We start from the raw sequence: 20,998 nt of genomic DNA on the forward strand, positions 1-20,998 counted from the left end.
CAGGAATCCTCCCTTCACACACTAGCATGTTGAACTGGTCTGTCACCCTTTCAGCAACTTCAGCTGACCTGCTCAATCTTTTTGAGTGCTTCTGTGACCTCCTTTCTCACAATAACCATAATATCCAATTTGTTCTCATCATTCAACAACTTCTCCATTTACTTCTTTCAAGAATCATCTTTTTTTAAGCAATTCACAACTACTATCTTCTGTCTTTTTCCCATCTGATTTTTGAACCCTGAGTACTCCTTCCTTTCTCATTTCACAGCTAACTTGCAAAGTCCAGTCTCGTTTGTACATTCTTGGACCTTCAGAGCCGTTTTTCCAGCATTTCAGTTTATTTCCTTATAGATCCCCTTGTCACCCATTGTCATTTTTTCTGCCACACTTTATAGCATCTTTTCCTTTTCTCAGTTGTCATGTCAACTTCAACATCCCATGTTGCCTTGTGTCTTGGTTGGCCCTTTGCCAAATTACTGTTGTTTTCAACCAGAAAGTCATCATTGTTTCTCACTTACCATTGAAATAATACTAGGATCTTGTAAATAACATCTCTTCAGCTTGACTATTATGAATTTAGATCATTTTTGTCAGCCTATTTGAAATTCAAACATGATCATCGCTTTGTAGACACCACTAGGTATTTTGTAAATTGTCTCAGCTTTAAAAGTTAAATCTTCCAAATACCTGATCTTTCTGCAGACTGAGACCAATGCCACTTGAATATTTTAATATACAGTTTGTGTTCTGTCAATAATGTGACTATATATAATTGGTGCAATTCAGCACATTCATATATTAACTGTTCTCCTTAATAAAAAGATAAGTGCCTGTGTACCTGCCTGTGTGTCTGCTTGGTTGTGGTTATTTTTAGTAATAAAATGCATTGCATTTGTCATTCTAAAAGATGGCACATCACAAGCATACACTGCTTTTACGATTCCCATACCAAATTCTATATAACACAGATATGCGCATTGCATATCTCCAAAGGTTAATGCTGAGGTCTGTGTTGATTATTTAGATTTCAACCCTTCCTAGACGGATAGCACAGCTAGTCCACTTTAATAAAAGTGTGTTTGTCTGTCTGTCTGTGTGTCTTTCCAGTTACTATGCCTCTGTCATTCCAAAAGATGGCACATCACAGACATTTTTAGTAATGACATGCATTGCATTTGTCATTCCAATAGATGACACATCACAAAGATTAAAACTGCTTTTACAAATCTAATACCAAATTTAACATACCAAATATAATAACATTTAATAGAGACATACCTGTTTACATTGCATTTATAACCCAGGAACAGAGGATGCACAAACCAGTGTGTTTCTTCGCGCCGGTCCCAAGCCCAGATAAATGGGGAGGGTTACGTCAGGAAGGGCATCCGGTGTAAAATTTAGCCAGATCAACATGCAGACACTGTTGGGCTACTGTTGGCCGAAGAAGGAGAAGAAAAGAGGGGGGGGGGGGGCGTTTCCTGAGGAAAGAGGAGAGGAGTAAGATAAAGAAACTTTGAATGTTGGCAGTATGACTGGTAGAGAGAAGGAAGGTTGATATATTGTGCGTGCAAGAGACTAAATGGACGGGAAGTAAGGCCAGGTGGATCAGAGGTGGATTCAAATTGTTCTATTATGGTGTGGATGGGAGGAGAAATGGGGTAGAAGTTATTCTGAAAGAACAGTATGTCAAGAGTGTTTTGGAAGTGAAAAGAGTGTCAGACAGAGTAATGATTATGAAGCTGGAAATTGGAGATGTGATAAGTGATAATGTGACGGAGTGGTGGCTCTGAGGCTAGGGATCTGCACTGGCAATCGAAAGGTTGCCAGTTCGAATCCCATAAATGCAAACAGGGACTCTGCTCTGTTGGGCCCTTGAGCAAGGCCCTTAATCTGCAATTGCTGAGCACTTTGAGTAGTGAGAAAAGCACTATATAAATGCAAAGAATTATTATTATAATGAATGTTGTTAGTGCATATGCCCCGCAAGTTGGGTGTGCGATGGATGAGAAAGATGATTTCTGGAATGAGTTGGATGAAGTGATGAACAGTGTACCCAAGGGACAGAAAGTGGTGATTGGAGCAGATTTCAATGGACATGTTGGTGAAGGGAACAGAGGAAACGAGGAGGTGATGGGTAGGTATGATGTCAAGGAGAGGAATGAAGAAAGTCAGATGATAGTGGATTTTGCGAAAAGGATGGGAATGGCTGTGGTGAATGCGTATTTTAAGAAAAGGGAGGAACATAGGGTGACTTACAAGAGTGGAGAAAGATGCACACAGGTAGATTATATCCTTTGCAGAAGAGTCAATCTGAAGGAGATTAAAGACTACAAAGTGGTGGCAGGGGAAACTGTAGTTAGACAGCATAGGATGGTAGTCTGTAGGATGACATTGGAGATCAAGAAGAGGTGATTAAGTGCAGAGCCAAGGATCAAATGGTGTAAGTTGAAAAAGGAAGAGTGCAAGGTTGAGTTCAGGGAGGAGTTAAGACAGGCACTGGGTGGCAGTGAAGAGTTACCAGACAGCTGGGCAACTACAGCAGAAGTAGTAAGGGTGACAGCAAGATGGGTACTTGGTGTGACATCTAGACAGAGGAAGGTGGAAAAAGAAACCTGGTGGTGGAATGGAAATGTACTGGAGAGTATACAGAGGAAGAGGATGTTGAAGCAGAAGTGGGATAGTCAGGGAGATGCAGAAAGTAGACAAAAGGTGAAAGCTAAAGAAAAGGCGTATGATGAGTTGTATGAGAAGTTAGAAACTAAGGAGGGAGAAAAGGATGAGGAACCGAACTGGGAAAGATGTGCAGCAGGTTAGGGTGATAAAGGATAAAGATGGAAACATACTCACAAGCGAGGAGAGTGTGTTGGGAAGATGGACAGAGTACTTTGAGAGGCTGATGAATGAAGAGAATGAGAGAGAGAGAAGGGTAGATGATGTGGAGTTAGTGAATCAGTAAATGCAACGGATTAGCAAGGAGGAAGTAAGGACAGCTATGAAAAGAATGAAGAATGGAAAGGCCGTTGGTCCAGATGACATACCCTTGGAAGCATGGAGATGTTTAGGAGAGATGGCAGTGAAGTTTTTAACCAGATTGTTTAATGGAATCTTGGAAAGTGAGAGGATGCCTGAGGAGTGGAGAAGAAGTGTACTGGTGCTGATGTTTAAGAATAAAGGGGATGCGCTGAGCTGTAGTAACAACAGGGGGATAATATTGATGAGCCATAGCATGAAGTTATGGGAAAGAGTATTGGAAGCTAGATTAAGAAGGGAGGTGATGATTAGTGAGCAACAGTATGGTTTCATGCCAAGAAAGAGACCAGCTATATCATATGGGTTGGAGACGGTGGCACTGACAAGAAAGCAAGAGACAGAGCCGGAGGTGGCAGAGTTAAAGATGCTAAGATTTGCATTGGGTGTGACAAGGATGAACATGATTAGAAATGAGTACATTAGAGGGTCAGCTCAAGTTGGACGGTTGGGAGACAAAATCAGAGAGGCGAGATTGCGTTGATTTGGACATGTGCAGAGGAGAGATGCTGAGTATATTGGGAAAAGGATGTTAAAGCTAGAGCTGCCAGGCAAAAGGTAAAGAAGAAGGCCTATGAGAAGGTTTATGGATGTGGTGAGAGAGGACATGCAGGTGGGGGGTGTGACAGAGCAAGATGTAGAGGACAGGAACATATACAATAAGATGATCCGCTGTGACAACCCCTAATGGGAGCAGCCGAAAGAAGAAGAAGATATGCATTGCATTTGTCATTTAAATAGGTGGCGCATTACAAAGTAACACTGCTTTTACGAATCCCATTCCAAATGGAATATAACAGAGTTATAAGCATGGCATGGTGCTTTGCAATGTTAGCACTGAAGTCTATGTTGATTACTTAGATTTCAACCCGTTTTAGATGGGATAGCACAGCTAGTTGAATATATTTTTGTACACTTGTATATTTTTTTTTAAATACACTTTTTTATTACATGGTTACAATGAGCCAGAGGCTTAGTCAGAAGCATTAGATACAAAGTAGGCACGAAACTTGGACATGATGCCAGACAATCACAGAGCACACTCATACACCACATCACTCACTGGGTTCAAACACCAATAGTCTGCTATCAAAGGTTTTCCTAAGGAGTCCAGAATGAAGTACTTACATTTGCAGGATGAGTGAAGGTAGCCTATTAATCATGTCTGTTAGGCTGCATTTAGTATTTTTATGTTACACCAAGATTTTTCCTTGTCATTAAAGATCAATTGGCACCATGTACAGTACATCAGTGTTTATTTGATTTAGTAAATGTCTAAAGGATTGATGCCTAGATGAATATGAATCAAGCTGAAGAAAATCTGGCAAATACTTTGACCTTCATGAATATGTTAAGTGTGGAGGAAGGTGACCCCTAATGTTTTGGATGCAGGAAGCAGAATTCAGATTCTTCTCAGCTTATTATAACTGATGTATTCCAAGTACAAATAAATATTTTTTACCAGTCTGGCACAGATATTAAACAAAATGGTCTGGGTTAGCAACAAGTATGGTGGAAAAAAGAAAAGTGTGCAAGTCAAAATTTTTAACAACATTGCCCCCCACATTGTGCTGAAGTAGCTTTACCCAGCCAGTATCGTTATTGAATTGAATATCTTTTTTTTAGCATTATCTCTGCATCCTCTCACACAAACATCTTTTCATCTGCATTCTCAGTTCAGGTTTTGGGACCTGGTGGATTCTGATTTGATTATTGCCATCTAGTGGTCACTACTCTGAACTGTTCATTGAACTTTAAAAGTAAAGAAGACAGTGGCCGTGTTAAAACCATGATGGCGATACTATAGAAGTAACAGATTGAAACCAAGAGAGAACTGAAAATCATTAAATGTTCATATAGATAATAATGGTTATTGATAGAAAAGATGACAAATTTTAAAGAAATAGCAAGCTGTATCATTAAAAAATAATAATTGTGAAAGTAATACTTGAACAAGCAGACAAACTGAAATAATATACCAAAGATGATTAATGCTTTAAATTATTAATGCTAATGATATAATATATTGTACTGATAAAGAAAATGTAAAGTAAAGCAAGTAGAGATTAATATAAAAAATTCTTTATATTGAATGAATTGCACAGAAATACATGAATTCATTATCTTGGATTTTGAGGTTAAAGTTTTGTTTACTCGTACTAAAATACAATCATGAATGTAGAATGGCATGGTACGATTGTGTGTGCACCCTGTGATTGGCTGGCATCTTGTCTGTGTTGTTGCCCACTTTGTTTCCAGTGCTGCCAACCTTCCATGATTCTTAGGTGAATCAAATCAATTTGATAATGGATGGATGCATGGAAAGATATCATTTTATGCTATTTAACCATACTTTGTAAAAATATACCAATATGTCACTACAGTAGTCAGCTCATGGGTCATTCAGTTGAAAAATAAGTAAAACATTTTTTGTCTCTTTTGCCTTACATATTTTGATTCTACAATAATAAATAAAAATAAAAAATGAAAATACTGTGTATATGTATTCCCAGAGAAATGAAGGTCCTAATGCCAAAATTTGCTGACTTAATTTAATTGTATCTGGAGAAAGTGTGTGTCCTTATTTTAACTCAGGAAAATGAGTCAGCATGTTTTTCAGGTAAGCGTTTCAAGTGTATAAGCTCTTATTTCTGAGCTCAACCAAATTATACAAGTACAGATGCTCAGTAATTACCAATTTTCAATGCCCATATCACCATACAGACCCATCCATCCATTCTCAAATTATCTTAGCCCAAGTAATAGTAGTAGGCTGATGTCTCTCCCAGTCTTCATATAGAGCAAAGCAGAGACCAGTTTTGGATGGGCACCACTCCATCCTGTTATATTTGCAAGCAGGTTGGGTTTGAGAATGAGCCAGAAGAATAGACAAAAGCCAAAAAAGGTCAGTAACAGGAGGTCAAAACAAACAAATGTCAAAGTCAAACCAACATACAAAATCTATAGTCAAAAATCAAGAGCAAACAAGTCATTGACCCAAAATTCTGTTTAGCACAAGAGTTTGAAAGTGTTATTAGAAAAGGGTTTTGAATCCACAATTTAGATGATGAAGTGAATTTGAGAAGGGCCTTTTAACCCTTTGTGCTATGTCACACCCTCGGAGGATATGCCCCTAACAATGACTGTCTTTTCCTTGATGCCGGGAGCCCCAAGAAGGAAGAAATTGAAGACAACACCTTCTACTCAGCAGAGGTCACATGAGCCATCTACAGTAGGATTGACTGATATTTCTTACAAAAAAAGGATGGCACAGAAAATAACACCTCCATTCCACTAGATGGCATGTGCTGTAGGATAAAGATGTAGAAAACGTGGGGATTCCTTTTGAAGTCTAGCTCTTCAAGAACTTTTGGCCCTTCACAGTTGCTGTGACATCAGATAACACTAAAGAGAGTTCTGGACTGGTCTCCCTGTTATGATTTTAGAAGCATCCTCTGAAAGTCATTTTGCTGTGACCTGGAAGTAACCCAGGGATGAGCTTTATAGCCAACAGACAACTCAAGCAATTAGACTGAATGTAGATTTGGAATTAGAGAAGGAGCAAGCACTCAACTCACAGAAGGAAGAGAGTCCAGGGCATGGTGAGAGAGTAAGGATGTGAAAAAAGGAGTGATTCATAAAGAAATGGGCACCCACAAGTGATCAATACTATGTGTATTGTCATTGTATGAAGGAAGGACTGCACAAATAAAAATAAATGTTGGGGCACTAACTTGGTTGTTCCCATTTAATTTGTTAGTTCCAAACAAAAACAGACACTCAATGGAGTAGCAAATGCAAAACTAATAATACTAAACAGAAAACAGAGCTTGTGGCTTTGAGTCTTCAGATTGCATGGAGCCCTGTCCTGTGAGTCACTGTGATCATCGTGAACAAACTCTGCTTCTGACACACCCAAACGTTATGGATGTCCAGCCGAAAGGGGCAGACCCAGTTGCCTTCAATGGGTGTCTTCTCTGGATTGTAGAGGAAGAAGGAGACAACATAGTTAGTGCTAGCACTCCATCTGGCCCTGAGTGGTATTACGTACTTAAGATGAGGTATGTGAGGTGATCTTCTGATGCACATGTGTGACAATATATGGAGAACTTCTGAGTTTCACAAAAAAATCAGGCAGAAGAGGACTGGGCAAAGAGAACATTATTCTTGTTCTTGAAGGAACAGTATTTTGGCTTTATTTTGTATTGGAGATTTTTTTTTCAAACAAGCAGCAAACTTGACAACTTCCTTGTTGTCTATCTTACTCGAGCAATCACCCTTCAGATTAAAAGATCTCAAAGGCCTCTTCCTCGGGAATGTTCAGCTGAAGATAGACAGGAGAAACACATAAGTAATCCGGCTTTAAAGCATCCAAACAATGTGCAATAAGTGCCGTATGTACTACTTTCTGCAGTTGATTCTGCACTGGTAAACCTTAGTTACTTAGTTACTGTAGAGTGAGCTTAATTCATATTTGAAAGCTTTTTGAAAGTGTGCTTTCTCTCCGGTTGTCCCAGCCACACAGAAGGAAGTTGCAGTGCAATTAGTCATTATATATACTAATATATATATACATATACAGTACTGTGCAAAAGTTTTAGGCAGGTGTGAAAAAATGCTGTAAACAAAGAATGCATTCAAAAATGGAAGTGTTAATCATTTATTTTCATCAATCAACAAAATGCAGCGAATGAACAAAAGAGAAATCTAAATCAAATCAATATTTGGTGTGACCACCCTTTGCCTTCAAAACAGCATCAATTCTTCTAGGTACACTTGCACACAGTTTTTGAAGGAACTCGGCTGCTAGGTTGTTCCAAACATCTTGGAGAACTAACCACAGATCTTCTGTGGATGTAGGCTTCCTCACATCCTTCTGTCTCTTCATGTAATCCCAGACACACTCAATGATGTTGAGATCAGGGCTCTGTGGGGGCCATACCATCACTTCCAGGACTTCTTGTTCTTCTTTACACTGAAGATAGTTCTTAATGACTTTGTCTGCATGTTTGGGGTCATTGTCCTGCTGCAGAATAAATTTGGGGCCAATCATACACCTCCCTGATGGTATTGCATGATGGATAAGTATCTGCCTGTATTTCTCAGCATTGAGAACACCATTAATCCTGACCACATCTCCAACTCCATTTGCAGAAATGCAGCCCTAAACGTTCAAGGAACCTCCACAATGCTTCACTGTTGCCTGTAGACTCTCATTATTGTACCACTCTCCAGCATTTCGACGAACAAACTGCCTTCTGCTACAGCCAAATATTTCAAATTTTGACTCATCAGTCCAGAGCACCTGCTGCCATTTTTCTGCACCCCAGTACCTATGTTTTCGTGCATACTTGAGTCGCTTGGCCTTGTTTCCACGTCGGAGGTATGACTTTTTGGCTGCAACTCTTCCATGAAGACCACTTCTGGCCAGACTTCTCCGGACAGTAGATGGGTGTACCTGGGTCCCACTAGTTTCTGCCAGTTCTGAGCTGATGGCACTGCTGGACATCTTCCGATTTCGAAGGGTAATAAGCTTGATGTGTCTTTCATCTGCTGCACTAAGTTTCCTTGGCCGACCACTGCGTCTACGATCCTCAACGTTGCCCGTTTCTTTGTGCTTCTTCAAAAGAGCTTGAACAGCTCATCTTGAAACCCCACTCTGCTTTGAAATCTTTGTCTGGGAGAGACCTTGCTGATGCAGTATAACTACCTTGTGTCTTGTTGCTGTACTCAATCTTGCTATGACATGAAACTGTCTTCCACAACCTCACCTTGGTAGCAGAGTTTGGCTGTTCCTCACCCAGTTTTAAGCCTCCTACACAGCTGTTTCTGTTTCAGTTAATGACTGTGTGAAACACATGCAGAACAAGATACAGAATATGAAAGCAGAAAAAAAGACAGTGTCAAAAAAAAGAAAGTAAACATTGCATTAGCGCAAAGAACGAGAAATTATTACTCGGAGAAATAATGAAAAGGCGAATAGAGATCAAATATATGGACATAGGTGATATGTCAGAAGTATGTAAATATTGTAAGGCTTTGAAGTTTAAGTCAAGAGAATTTCAAAAACGGAGTTTACCTCACATGCATTTATTGGTTAAATTATTAACTGCTGATGATGTAGATCGTTTTGTCTGTGCTGAAATTCCAAACAGAGAGAGCTATCCTGAATTATGGTACAAAGTCATTAAACACATGTCTCACTGACCTCATTAAAAAGATTCAGCACGTTGGGACTCGAAAGATTCCAAATATTGTTTTTACAGAGTTTCTGAAATAAAAGGTGAACTAATGAAATAGCAACAACTCAAAGAAAAAAAAAATCTTAAAAGTGTGTATCCAGAAAAACAAATACGGGGGTTGGCGAGCGAAGCGACCAGGGGGCAAAGCCCCCTAGTATATATATATATATATATATATATATATATATATATATATACAGTATATATATAGGGGCATACAGCTCCCCAAACTCCCGAAAACACCAGACACAGGCACAAGTTTTGCATTAAACAAGACTTTCTGTTTTTTGTGGGGAAATGCTTCCAAATAACCATTCTCCACAGCACCAAGCACAGTCCCAAGCACAATACAGCACGCAGCAAATCTTGGCTTTCACTTCTCTTCCTCTTTCCGCCTCCACTCCTCCTCCCTACTCTGGCTCCTGGAACGAAGGCGGACAGCTCCTTTCATTCTGCACCTGGGAGTACTCCGAGAAGCTCATTAGCGAGATCTGAAAGTCCTCTTAGGTGTGGTGGTAGCCAGACAAAATAGGGCTCTGTAGCTCCTGCAGCACCCACTGGCAGCACCCCTGGAACCCAACAGGGCTGAGACAACAAATACAAACTCCCATGTAGCCCTATGGGAATCTAAGGTGCCATTGCACCCCAGGGGGGCTGCCAAATAGCAGCTCGGGGCAGATAGTGCCCTTCATAAGGCATCTCCCCCTGTCCTTCCATTATGGATGTGTCCATGCCATGTAATAATTTTGGAAATTCCTCACTATATATATATATATATATATATATATATATATATATATATATATATATATATATATATATATGGTTGCAATAATTTACTGTCAAATAAATGCAAAGAGTACACGACACGTGTTTCGCCCTCATTCTGGGCTCATCAGGTGTACACACTCCACTGCACTCCCTCTCGGGAATCGAACCTCGGACGTCAGCGTCAGAGGCGATGCCCCTAACGTTGCGCCACGGCGTGTGGTTCGTTTATTTGACAGCATGTAGATCGGGGTAATTACATTCACAGCATTCGAAGTCTGTGTCACAATCTGTTAGTGTGGGTGGTTACCTATATATATATATAGGTAATATAATAATTAAAAAATTTTGCTATCTCAGGATGTGTGAGCAACAACATTGTCTGGAAATAAAAATGGGGAAACCTGAACACTAGGCTGGGATTCACCATTCTGGAGCTGAAAATTCAATCAAATTGAATCATATTTTCTAAGATCAGATTCTGAAGTCCCTTATATAGCATTGGTTATTTCAACATTATTGGATGAATATTCAACTCAAATATTAATATTAGTAGCAATTAAGGGATGATTTCTACTGATCACTTCAGGTTTTATCACACAAAGGATGACACAATTATCACGATGGTACATATAGAAAAGAGTAATTTATATAATAATTATACCATACTTACTGTACGAAATGGATTGATAATATTAAACTCCTAGCTAAATAATTGTACAGTAGTAGAGCAAACATAAGAATTAATAAAGAACAAGACAGGGGAGATAGAGATTGTGACTGTTCTGATTTCTTAAGGGACCTTAGTATTGTAATCTCTTTAGGAAACTTGCAGTGATGTCTGTGAGCCTCAATTCTCTCTGCTTTCTGCTGTCCATGGATTCAATTATTCAACAAGTCATCCAGCTTATTAATGTGGGGTTACAAATCTATTTATGAACCCACACTAAACCATGAAATGCAAAGAAGTAGTATTCATTGTTCTAATCCAGCAAGGAGTAACTACAATTATGGAATGCAAAACCATACACAAAAATAGCAAATTCTTGACTCATGAGAGCAGGGGAATAAATAGAAAAGCAGTGTAGATGACAGATGGGGCACTTGCATTTCAGCCAGCAATGACAAAATGGTCAACATTTAAAAAACATAAATATTTTCTTTTTTACCTTAACCCATTATATAAATATAATCACTTTTAATACATAAAAGGTGCAGAGAAGTAAAAAGTGAACACTGTGAATATCTTATATGTTTTAGAACATTATGGGGCAATATCTACCCATCCACCAATCCATTTTCCTAAACAGATTATCTTGGGCAGGGTTGCCAATGAGGCAGAGTTTATCCTAGCAGTCTTTAAACACATGGTAGGAACAATCCCTCAACAGCGCACCAGCCCATTGCACAGTGATAAGACAGTATTTTTCCTTAATAAGAGGTAATTTTACAGTAATAGATATTAATTTGTAATTTTTTACATCAGTTATGTAGTGCTGATAATTGCTCTTCTGTATAGAGTATCTTTTTATGTATGAAACATAAATAACAATACAGGCAGAACTTTGAACTACAATTTCATTCACTTTCTTTGGGACATGGTACCATCTTCCCTATTCTGCAACCACAGTACATTGACACTGAGGTTGTCGTTTCCACCTGTTAAATGCAAAACAGCATTGATTTCCAATTTATTTCACAGTTAAAATACGTTTTTAGTGATGATGGATGTTGCTGGACCTCAGAGCCATGAGATCTATCAGTAAAACTGTTTTTTTCCTTACGTTGCCTGCAAATAGCCAAGACTTTTTTGTCATTTATTCAATCAGGCACATGTCCATGTTTATCCAGTAGATGTAGAGATGAAGATTATTCAGGCGTGGAAATCTTCTAAATATGCAGTAGTCAAAAACACTTAAATTGGCTCTGGAGAGTGTTAGCACATGTAAATAAGGATTTTTGTGCACTATTTACACATTACAATAAGTACTCCATAAAGCTATGAATGCATACTGTGGCTAGGTGCTGGAATGACAGTTCCACAAAAGAGAAAGTTTGTATAATGTCCAATAATACAACAAAATACACTCATTGGTGAGTGTGCCCTACACATATCAGTGTTGAAAAATAAATCAAAGTAATCGCCTGGTTAGCCACAAGTTAGGTCAGTTAACTGAAGTGTTTTGTCTGGCAGTAAACAGTTGCCAAAAATAACGCCTCCTTCAGGGAAGCCCAGGCTTTTATGGAGAGTGGACAGAGAGAGAGAACTGAAAGGTCAGTTGCACTCACTGGGTGCATTCTTGGAACTGTGGAGAGAGAGGAAGATGATAATTTTAGAGTCTCAGAGTGTTATTACATAATTCAGCAGAGCCTGTAAGGCAGGGGTCTTCAACTCCGGTCCTGGAGCTCTACTTTGACTACAGGTTTTCTTTCTAACCCTTTACTTAATTAATGACCAGTATTTGCTGCTAATTAACTCTTTAATCTTAATTTTATTTGACTTACTAGTTAAGACTCAGGACCCCTAATTACTGTCTCTCTCCCAAACCTTCTATCCTCCATACGTCCCCACTGGGCTGGAGCCCCAGCCATCTGCCAGAAGGGTTAGCATGAAAACCTGTAGCCTCAGTAGTACTCCAGGACCAGAGTTGGAACCCCCTGCTGTAAGGAGATGTACATGCGTGACAATATATAATCACAGTTTGTCACACCTCTTTCCATGAGGACCTCCTAAGAGCACAGGCAAAACATCTCAGGAGGAATTTAAAACTTTTGTAAGCCTCAGAGGTTTTTGCTTCATTTTTCAGGTATTGAAAAATGTCAAGAGGAGTTGATCCTTCTAGTCACCGTGCTATTAAGACAAAAATACAGGGAGGCACTTTCATAGTCTTCATTTCATCATTGGAGACACAAGTGGTACAAGAACGGCAAGTTGCTAGAGATTGTGTGGAGAGGCTTGGCATTTGGTAGAAGATTCTGGATTACCTTCAAGTCACATAACTAAAGGTATTTCGATTCCAAAAATTGTTAGGTAAAAATTTGACCACTAATAAGTGAAATTAGAGAAAACATATGGTTTCCTATGTCTTGATTCAAATACACACAGTCGGTATCAAAAAAAACTGCAGTGCAAACTGAATTAAAAATCAGGCATGTATATTATTTTCAAAACTAAAATTAAACAACTTTTACATATTTCTAAAGCACATACAGTATTAAAAAAATAGCTCAAAGTGCTTTACAAGATGTCAAAGAAAGAGTTGCAAGAAAAGAAAAACAAATTAAATTAAATTAAATTATGTAACAATAATAATGAATAACTAATAAAATAATACCCCAATATGAGCTTCTTAAGCTAACAACATCATTTTGTGGTGACCTCAGGATGCTTGTACTGATACAACGGATCAATAACAATGCCTTGACAATATTTTTACCACTTCAGCATGAACATTAGTGGAATGGAGTGATGAGGCAATGCTTAGCATAGTGGCTTGATGGTGCCAGGAACCTTGATTTCATTGTACATCCCCTCCATGTCTACCTGTGCGATTTGCCTAGTTTCCTCTAATGTTCTAAATCCCAGCATGTTTCTGATGTTTTAAGTAGCTGGCATTCTGTCCCAGGCTGGTCTTTGCTTTATGGCCCATTCTGCTAGGCTCATTTTAATGTAATAGGTAAAGCTGTTTCATAAAAGTGATAAATGATAGAGGTAAAATTGTTGGTATTCCTTGGGTCAACATTGTGTGGAACAATATTAAAGATGAAGATTGCATGAAAGCTCTCAGATCCATCTAGAATGCCCAGAGAAACAGCACAACAGATGGGGCAGCAGATGGTAAGACAAACCTTCACAGGGTTCATGGAAATATTTCACTTTTAGAATCAGGTGGCACACTCGATGCATCACCAAGGTATCATTGGTAAATGACTTGCAGAGAAGGAATAACATTATGATGAATGAGGTTTCTGAAGTGACACATGTTAAATAAATAATCGAGAGTCCCAGAATGTGAAGGCTCCAAGAGGCTGCAGGTGCATATTTGAATGTGCACGCACTGCTCCAAGTGTGATTGGTGTGCTTGGCTGATCATGCTTTTACATGCATGTAAGTCAAGTGCTTCACTAATACCTCAGAGCAGGTGGAGGACAGCACCTGCGCCCAATCGGTGCTATAAAGGGAGCCTGCAAAGTGAAATAGGAGGAACAATTGCTTGAGATAAGATGACAATTTGGAGGATAGAGGGAGAGCGAACAGTCGGGAAGAAACCAGACGGCCACAAAAGGAGAATGCGAAAGAGGAGAAAGAGCGACTAGGCCCTGTGAGAAGAGAGAAGTGAACGGTGCTTTGTGGGTTGTCCCCATTCATCAGTGTAGGAGTGGGGACATGGAATGAACCTCCCTGGCATCTAGGTAATGCCATGTTGACGAATGGGATGACAGAGGTCTGGCAGTGTGCGTCCTGTAGGATGCAGGTTGAGACAGCTGGGGCTGGAGTCAGGTGAGGTTGTCTTAGCTTGTCGTCATCTCTGCCTGTTGGGAACCCGTTGGGGTGAGCTTGGGAGACGCTGAGTGAAGGATGCACTGAGCTGGCTTAGGCAGAACTTGATGCTGATATGGTTTTACCAGGAATTGGAGGAATTGTTTTTATCCTCCACAATGTACTCTGGACTTTATGGGTTACTTATTTATTTAATGCACCGCACTTTTTGGGCACTGTTTTATGCAAATAAATGCACTGAAACAGTTGCACCTACCTCTTGCTGACTGTATGCGTGTGTCCTCATTTACCTGGCTCATCTTAGTTCTGGGTTTAACCTGCCTAAGACCGTGGAACCAATCCCGACCATCGCAATCATTCACTCAGTTTTTTTATAAAATCTCCTACTTTCTGCTAACTATTAGTGACTTTATTCAAGTGTGTATAGGTCCCATCTTTATAGGAAAGTTTTGTTTCTCTTTTGGAGTTGATGACCTTCAGATTTAAGCATGAACTTGAGTTAGGCAATTTTAGAACTAGGAACATATTCATTTACATCACACCTTCAGAACAATGGGTATCAGAGATAGGATGTAAGTCAGTGGCGTAGTGTAATGGGGGCGGCAGAGGCGGCCCGCCCCAGGCGGCACTTTTAGGGGGCAGCAAAATTTCACAATAAATAATAATAATATCTTGTAAAAATTTGAACCATACCTAAATAAGGGGGCGGCGGAATTTTCCTCCGCCCCGGGCGGCTGACACCCACACTACGCTACTGATGTAAGTGCATGTTTCTTATGGGATGTGTGACTGAGATCAAGGTATCCACTTCAGTAGCTGCTTGACCACTCATAACTTAAAGTCAATACCTTTTACTAGCTAGCTAAATGCCTGGCCCTACTTAAGAGCAAAAATCAAGGACATTCTGGAGTAACAACTACATTGTATGCCACCCCTTCCACAGACAAAAGGAACAGCTGCACAATGTTTGGCTGAATGTGCTAAACGACACCATCTGGTAACTGTATGACTGTCTGATACAATGTATAGCTGCTTGTATCACCAATCATGGGATTTTTTATCAGATTTAATGACCTCCACAAGAAGCCCTGCTCTGAACGATCTTTCTGTTGCCCTTTTGGAATTATTTCTTACTAACATGTCATATGTTCTGTGTTGCAGTTTTCATTTGAATAGGCTCAATGCTTTTTTGTAAAGGTTTTTTGTAACATACTGTTGCTTTCTTACCTTAACCCATTATTAATATATACAGTAAATATAATTTATATGTATACACATGCATCGCAATTTCAAAGAATTTATTGCATACACCTCCAGATTGTTTAATTTATGCATAAATAATTCATGTGGTGCATGCATTTTTGTCTAAAATTTTCAACAAATAGTAAGACTCATAGATAAAATTCCCTTGAGTCTCTAGCCTAGACTGTCAGCAAAACACGTTTGTTCATAATCATGTTGATTTGCTACAGATGGCTCTTTACACTAAGGAAGTGCAAATAAACCTCAGGTTTATTGCTAAGAAAACAATGGGCACAGAGAACAAGGAAGTAAAGCTAATTAAAGGTAGAAAAATTGATTTCAGACTCCTGTTACTGCATCATTATTACTAATATACAAAATTCCAGTATGCTGTGCATTTATCAGTTTAAAACTGAAAAGTAACTACACCTGACACATTATTCACTTTTCAGTTGAAAAAAATAATAAAATATGAAATACTAAAACACACAGCATGCTCTCTCTTATATTTATACGTATAGTATATACTGTGTTATATATACACACACACGCACACACACATATAGAATAACAGTGTTATACAGCAATTTCCTTCTGGGGTGTTACTATATATCACTGTATATATTATTGTGTATTATACTATATAATTTGTGTATATACAGCATATATATATATAGTCATGGCCGTGCTAATAGGGGACGTCTTAATGGTTCTGTTGATTATAATTTCCCATCGCTCCAGGTGTTGCTGCTGTGACATATTGCCTTTAGTCTTTCTCCCTCTGCAGGCTGGAAGATTGACAGCTATAGCAACAAATGATGTCACTTCCAGTGTCCATCCCCTTGGACCCACCTCTTCCTGCCAAAAGGATTTAAGACCTGGGGCCTCATGCATAACGCCTTGCGTAGAATTCACACTAAAACATGGTATACGGCCAAAAATGGAAATGTGTGCACACACAACAAAATTCAGATGCATAAATCTGTGCGTACACCAACTTCCACGTTCTTCCCCTCCATAAATCCCGGTCAGCGTAAAAAGTAACGCTCGTGCACGTGCCTGTCGCTCCACCTCGACTCCTCCCAGAATTACGCCTCTTTGAATATGCAAATCAATATAAATAGCCCCTTATGTTTTGCGTTCTGTGAAAAGACAATGGCAAAAGCATAAAGAAGAATTTCAGCAAATACCAAGTAGAGGCAAGGAAAAAACATACTATTTGTTGTTTTAAGCAATGATATGAACAACAAAAGGAAGTTGATCGAGTGACAGAGTGGCGGAGAAACTTCAAAGTTCAAGTTCAGAAAGTCGCACATTGCCCAAAATAAATAAGAAGTGGTCAGATATCAAAGTCGCCGTGAAAAGGCGAGTAGTAGCCCACCATCTGAGTGTCATATGGAAGCATATTAGGGTACAGAGAAAAAAAAAACTGTCTCACAATGTTACAAAAAGGTCTAAATTTCCACTTTAATCACGTAGTTTATTTTGTCATTAAAGTAAAACATCATAAACTTCATCTTAAAATCATTTAATAGTTTCTCAAATGCCATCTTAACTAAAATAGCATGTTAAATGCTTAGTATTCTATGTACTCTTACATGTGTGAATCAATACATGCTTCTTAAACGGGCTTTCTCTTATGCCTACAGGACACAGAATACATTACATTCATGATTTTACAGCTCTCTGAACAATTTAATAACTAAGATGTATACTTGATATCATTTTCATGATGATAGAAATTAAAGCATGTATAAAACATTGAGGCACATTGGCGCAGTGATAGTGATGAGCCGGCGCCCCATCCAGAGATTGTTCCTGCCTCTTGCAACATGCTTTCTGCCCCATGCACGAACCTCAATAAAATAATTTATTGCAGCAGTACTGTCTCTTTCAAAAATACTAACCCCCGATGCCTTTCCTTCCCCAATTCCTTTCCTTCCTTTTCTTTCTCCAAATAACCAATCGCCAAACAATCAACTCTTCAATAAATGTCAAGCCATCTGTAAGCGTAGAACGCAGATTCTTCAAAGCTTTTAAGGAACATGGAAATATCTTCGTAGTACCTGTTTAATTATTCCATCCAGGGTCGCGCCAACCCTAGCAAGCATACAGCGTAAGGCAGGAACAATCCCTGAACGGGGTGCCAGCTCCTCGCTGACACTGCACCACCAAGTCCTCACATATTTAATCAATAAATATATACATTATTTAAATGAAGTTTAATATGTATCTGTATAATGTAATATATATACTTCAATGCATTTCATCTTTAAAATGATATCAAGAGTTCCACGAAGATAGCGCCTGGAAATCTAAATCAACTTAGAAGCCAGTTAGATAGATAGATAGATGTCATCATCTGTAAATACAAGCTCAAAATTGAATTGAATTCTATTATTGTTATTATATGATACAATGAGATTCAATATGCAAATCCTCCATAAACTTATTTCATATAAAATGGTAAAATAACAACAATAATAATAATAATAGGATAAAAAACAAAAAAATATACAATATGAAAGCATAAGTGGCTCAGGTTGTGCAATATTACAACTGAAATACAAGTTTACAGTGAGGTGATTGTACTTATACGTATAAACAGTTCTACCAGGAGCACTTGATGGACTGATTGAGTGCATTTATATGTCTTGGGATGAAACCGTTTCAGAACCGTGAGGTCCGTACAAGAAAGGCTCTGAAGCATTTGCCGAATGGGAGAAGTTCACATAGACTGTGCATGGATGAGGCAGCGTGTGCTAGAAGCTCTATCCCGATATTTCTCCCCGCTCTTGGCACAATCTGCAGTAGAGCTTTCCGATCAGCTGCTGTAGAACTGTGATTCCACACTCAGATACAGTGGGTTAAATACTCTGAGTGGTGCACTGACAGTGACAACGGTAAAGCAGCTATAGTATTTGGAATAGTTTGGCCATTCTGTGCACCATTATATTGTTACGGGTTGATTTCAATCAAATGCATTAAATTAATAAACGATATGCGGTTAATTTCAGTGTATTTGATAAAGCCGCATCAGATAGATAGATAGATAGATAGATAGATAGATAGATAGATAGATAGATAGATAGATAGATAGATAGATAGATAGATAGATAGATAGATAGATAGATAGATAGATACTTTATTAATCCCAAGGGGAAATTCACATACTCCAGCAGCACCTTACTGATAAAAAAAACAATATTAAATTAAAGATTGATAATAATGCAGGTAAAAAACAGACAATAACTTTATATGTTAACGTTTACCCCCCCGGGTAGAATTGAAGAGTCGCATAGTTTGGGGGAGGAACGATCGTCTCAGTCTGTCAGTGGAGCAGGACAGTGACAGCAGTCTGTCGCTGAAGCTGCTCTTCTGTCTAGAGATGACACTGTTTAGTGGATGCAGTGGATTTTCCATAATTGATAGGAGCCTGCTCAGCGCCCGTTGCTCTGCCACAGATGTCAAACTGTCCAGCTCCATGCCAACAATAGAGCCTGCCTTCCTCACCAGTTTGTCCAGGCGTGAAGCGTCTTTCTTCTTAATGCTGCCTTCCCAGCACACCACCGCATAGAAGAGGGCGCTCGCCACAGCCGTCTGATAGAACATCTGCAGCATCTTATTGCAGATGTTGAAGGACACCGGCCTTCTAAGGAAGTATAACCGGCTCTGTCCTTTCTTACACAGAGCATCAGTATTGGCAGTCCAGTCTAATTTATCATCCAGCTGCACTCCCAGGTATTTATAGGTCTGCACCATCTGCACACAGTCACCTCTGATGATCATGGGGTCCATGAGGGGTCTGGGCCTCCTAAAATCCACCACCAGCTCCTTGGTTTTGCTGGTGTTCAGGTGTAGGTGGTTTGAGTCGCACCATTTAACAAAGTCATTGATTAGGTCCCTATACTCCTCCTCCTGCCCACTCCTGATGCAGCCCACGATAGCAGTGTCATCAGCAAACCTTTGCATGTGGCAGGACTCTGAGTTGTATTGGAAGTCCGATGTATATAGGCTGAATAGGATCGGAGAAAGTACAGTCCCTTGTGGTGCTCCTGTGTTGCTGACCACAATGTCAGATGTGCAGTTCCCAAGATGCACATACTGAGGTCTGTCTTTAAGATAGTCCACGATCCATGCCACCAGGTATGAATCTACTCCCATCTCTATCAGCTTGTCCCTAAGGAGCTGAGGTTGGATAGTGCTGAAGGCGCTAGAGAAGTCTAGAAACATAATTCTTACAGCACCACTGCATCTGTCCAAGTGAGAGAGGGATCAATGTAGCATATAGATGATGGCATCTTCCGCTCCCACCTTCTCCTGATATGCAAACTGCAGAGGGTCGAGGGCGTGGTGGACCTGTGGCCTTAGGTGGTGAAGCAGCAGCCCCCCAGCTCCGATGCACAGACCTTCAGCAGTCGTGGCGATACACCATCTGGACCCGCTGCTTTGCTGGCACAAAGTCTCCTCAGCTCTCTGCTCACTTGCGCTGTTGTAATTATGGGTGGGGATGTCTCTCCTATGCTGGTATCAGCAGAAGGATGTGTGGAGGGTGCAGTACTCTGAGGTGAGAGTGGTTTAGGGTGGTCAAACCTGTTAAAGAAGTTGTTCATTTGGTTTGCTCTCTTCACATCTCTCTTGATGGTGGTACCCCGCTTTGAGCTGCAGCCAGTGATGATCTTCATCCCATCCCACACTTCCTTCATGCTGTTATTCTGCAACTTCTGCTCCAGCTTTCTCCTGTACTGCTCCTTCACCGCCCTGGGCTGGACTCGGAGTTCCTTCTGCACGCACTTGAGCTCATACTGATCACCGCCTTTAAAAGCCCTTTTCTTCTGGTTCAAAAGGCCCTTGATGTCACTTGTAATCCATGGCTTGTTGTTAGCATAGCAGCGTACTGTTCTTACTGGAACTACAATGTCCATACAGAAGATGATGTAGTCAGTAGTGCAGTCAACAACTTCTTCAATGTTCTCACTATGTGATCCCTGCAGGATATCCCAGTCTGTAGTTCCAAAACATTCTCTCAGAGCCTTCTCTGCCTCCGGGGTCCACTTCCTGAATGATCGTGTGGTTGTAGGTAGGACCCTCACTTTTGGTTTGTAGTGAGGCTGAAGCAGAACCAGGTTATGATCTGCTTTCCCAAGTGCAGGCAGCAGGGTGGCTCAGTATGCGTCTTTAACGTTTGCATACAGTAAATCAATAGTTTTATTTC

General features: G+C 39.8%; 1 protein-coding gene across 1 annotated transcript in view; it reads right to left on the reverse strand.

The window, feature by feature from the left end:
• LOC127526095 (uncharacterized) overlaps positions 1 to 20,770 on the reverse strand; it is a 57,810-nt gene extending 37,040 nt beyond the window's left edge. Inside the window, exon 1 of the mRNA XM_051920238.1 lies at positions 20,193 to 20,770. Coding sequence (XP_051776198.1) covers positions 20,193 to 20,708 — 516 coding nt within the window. The 5' untranslated portion in view covers positions 20,709 to 20,770. The remainder of the gene's footprint in view (positions 1 to 20,192) is intronic.
• Positions 20,771 to 20,998: the final 228 nt, after the last annotated feature.

The sequence above is a fragment of the Erpetoichthys calabaricus genome, chromosome 17, assembly GCF_900747795.2.
Source record: "Erpetoichthys calabaricus chromosome 17, fErpCal1.3, whole genome shotgun sequence".
Taxonomy (NCBI): domain Eukaryota; kingdom Metazoa; phylum Chordata; class Cladistia; order Polypteriformes; family Polypteridae; genus Erpetoichthys; species Erpetoichthys calabaricus.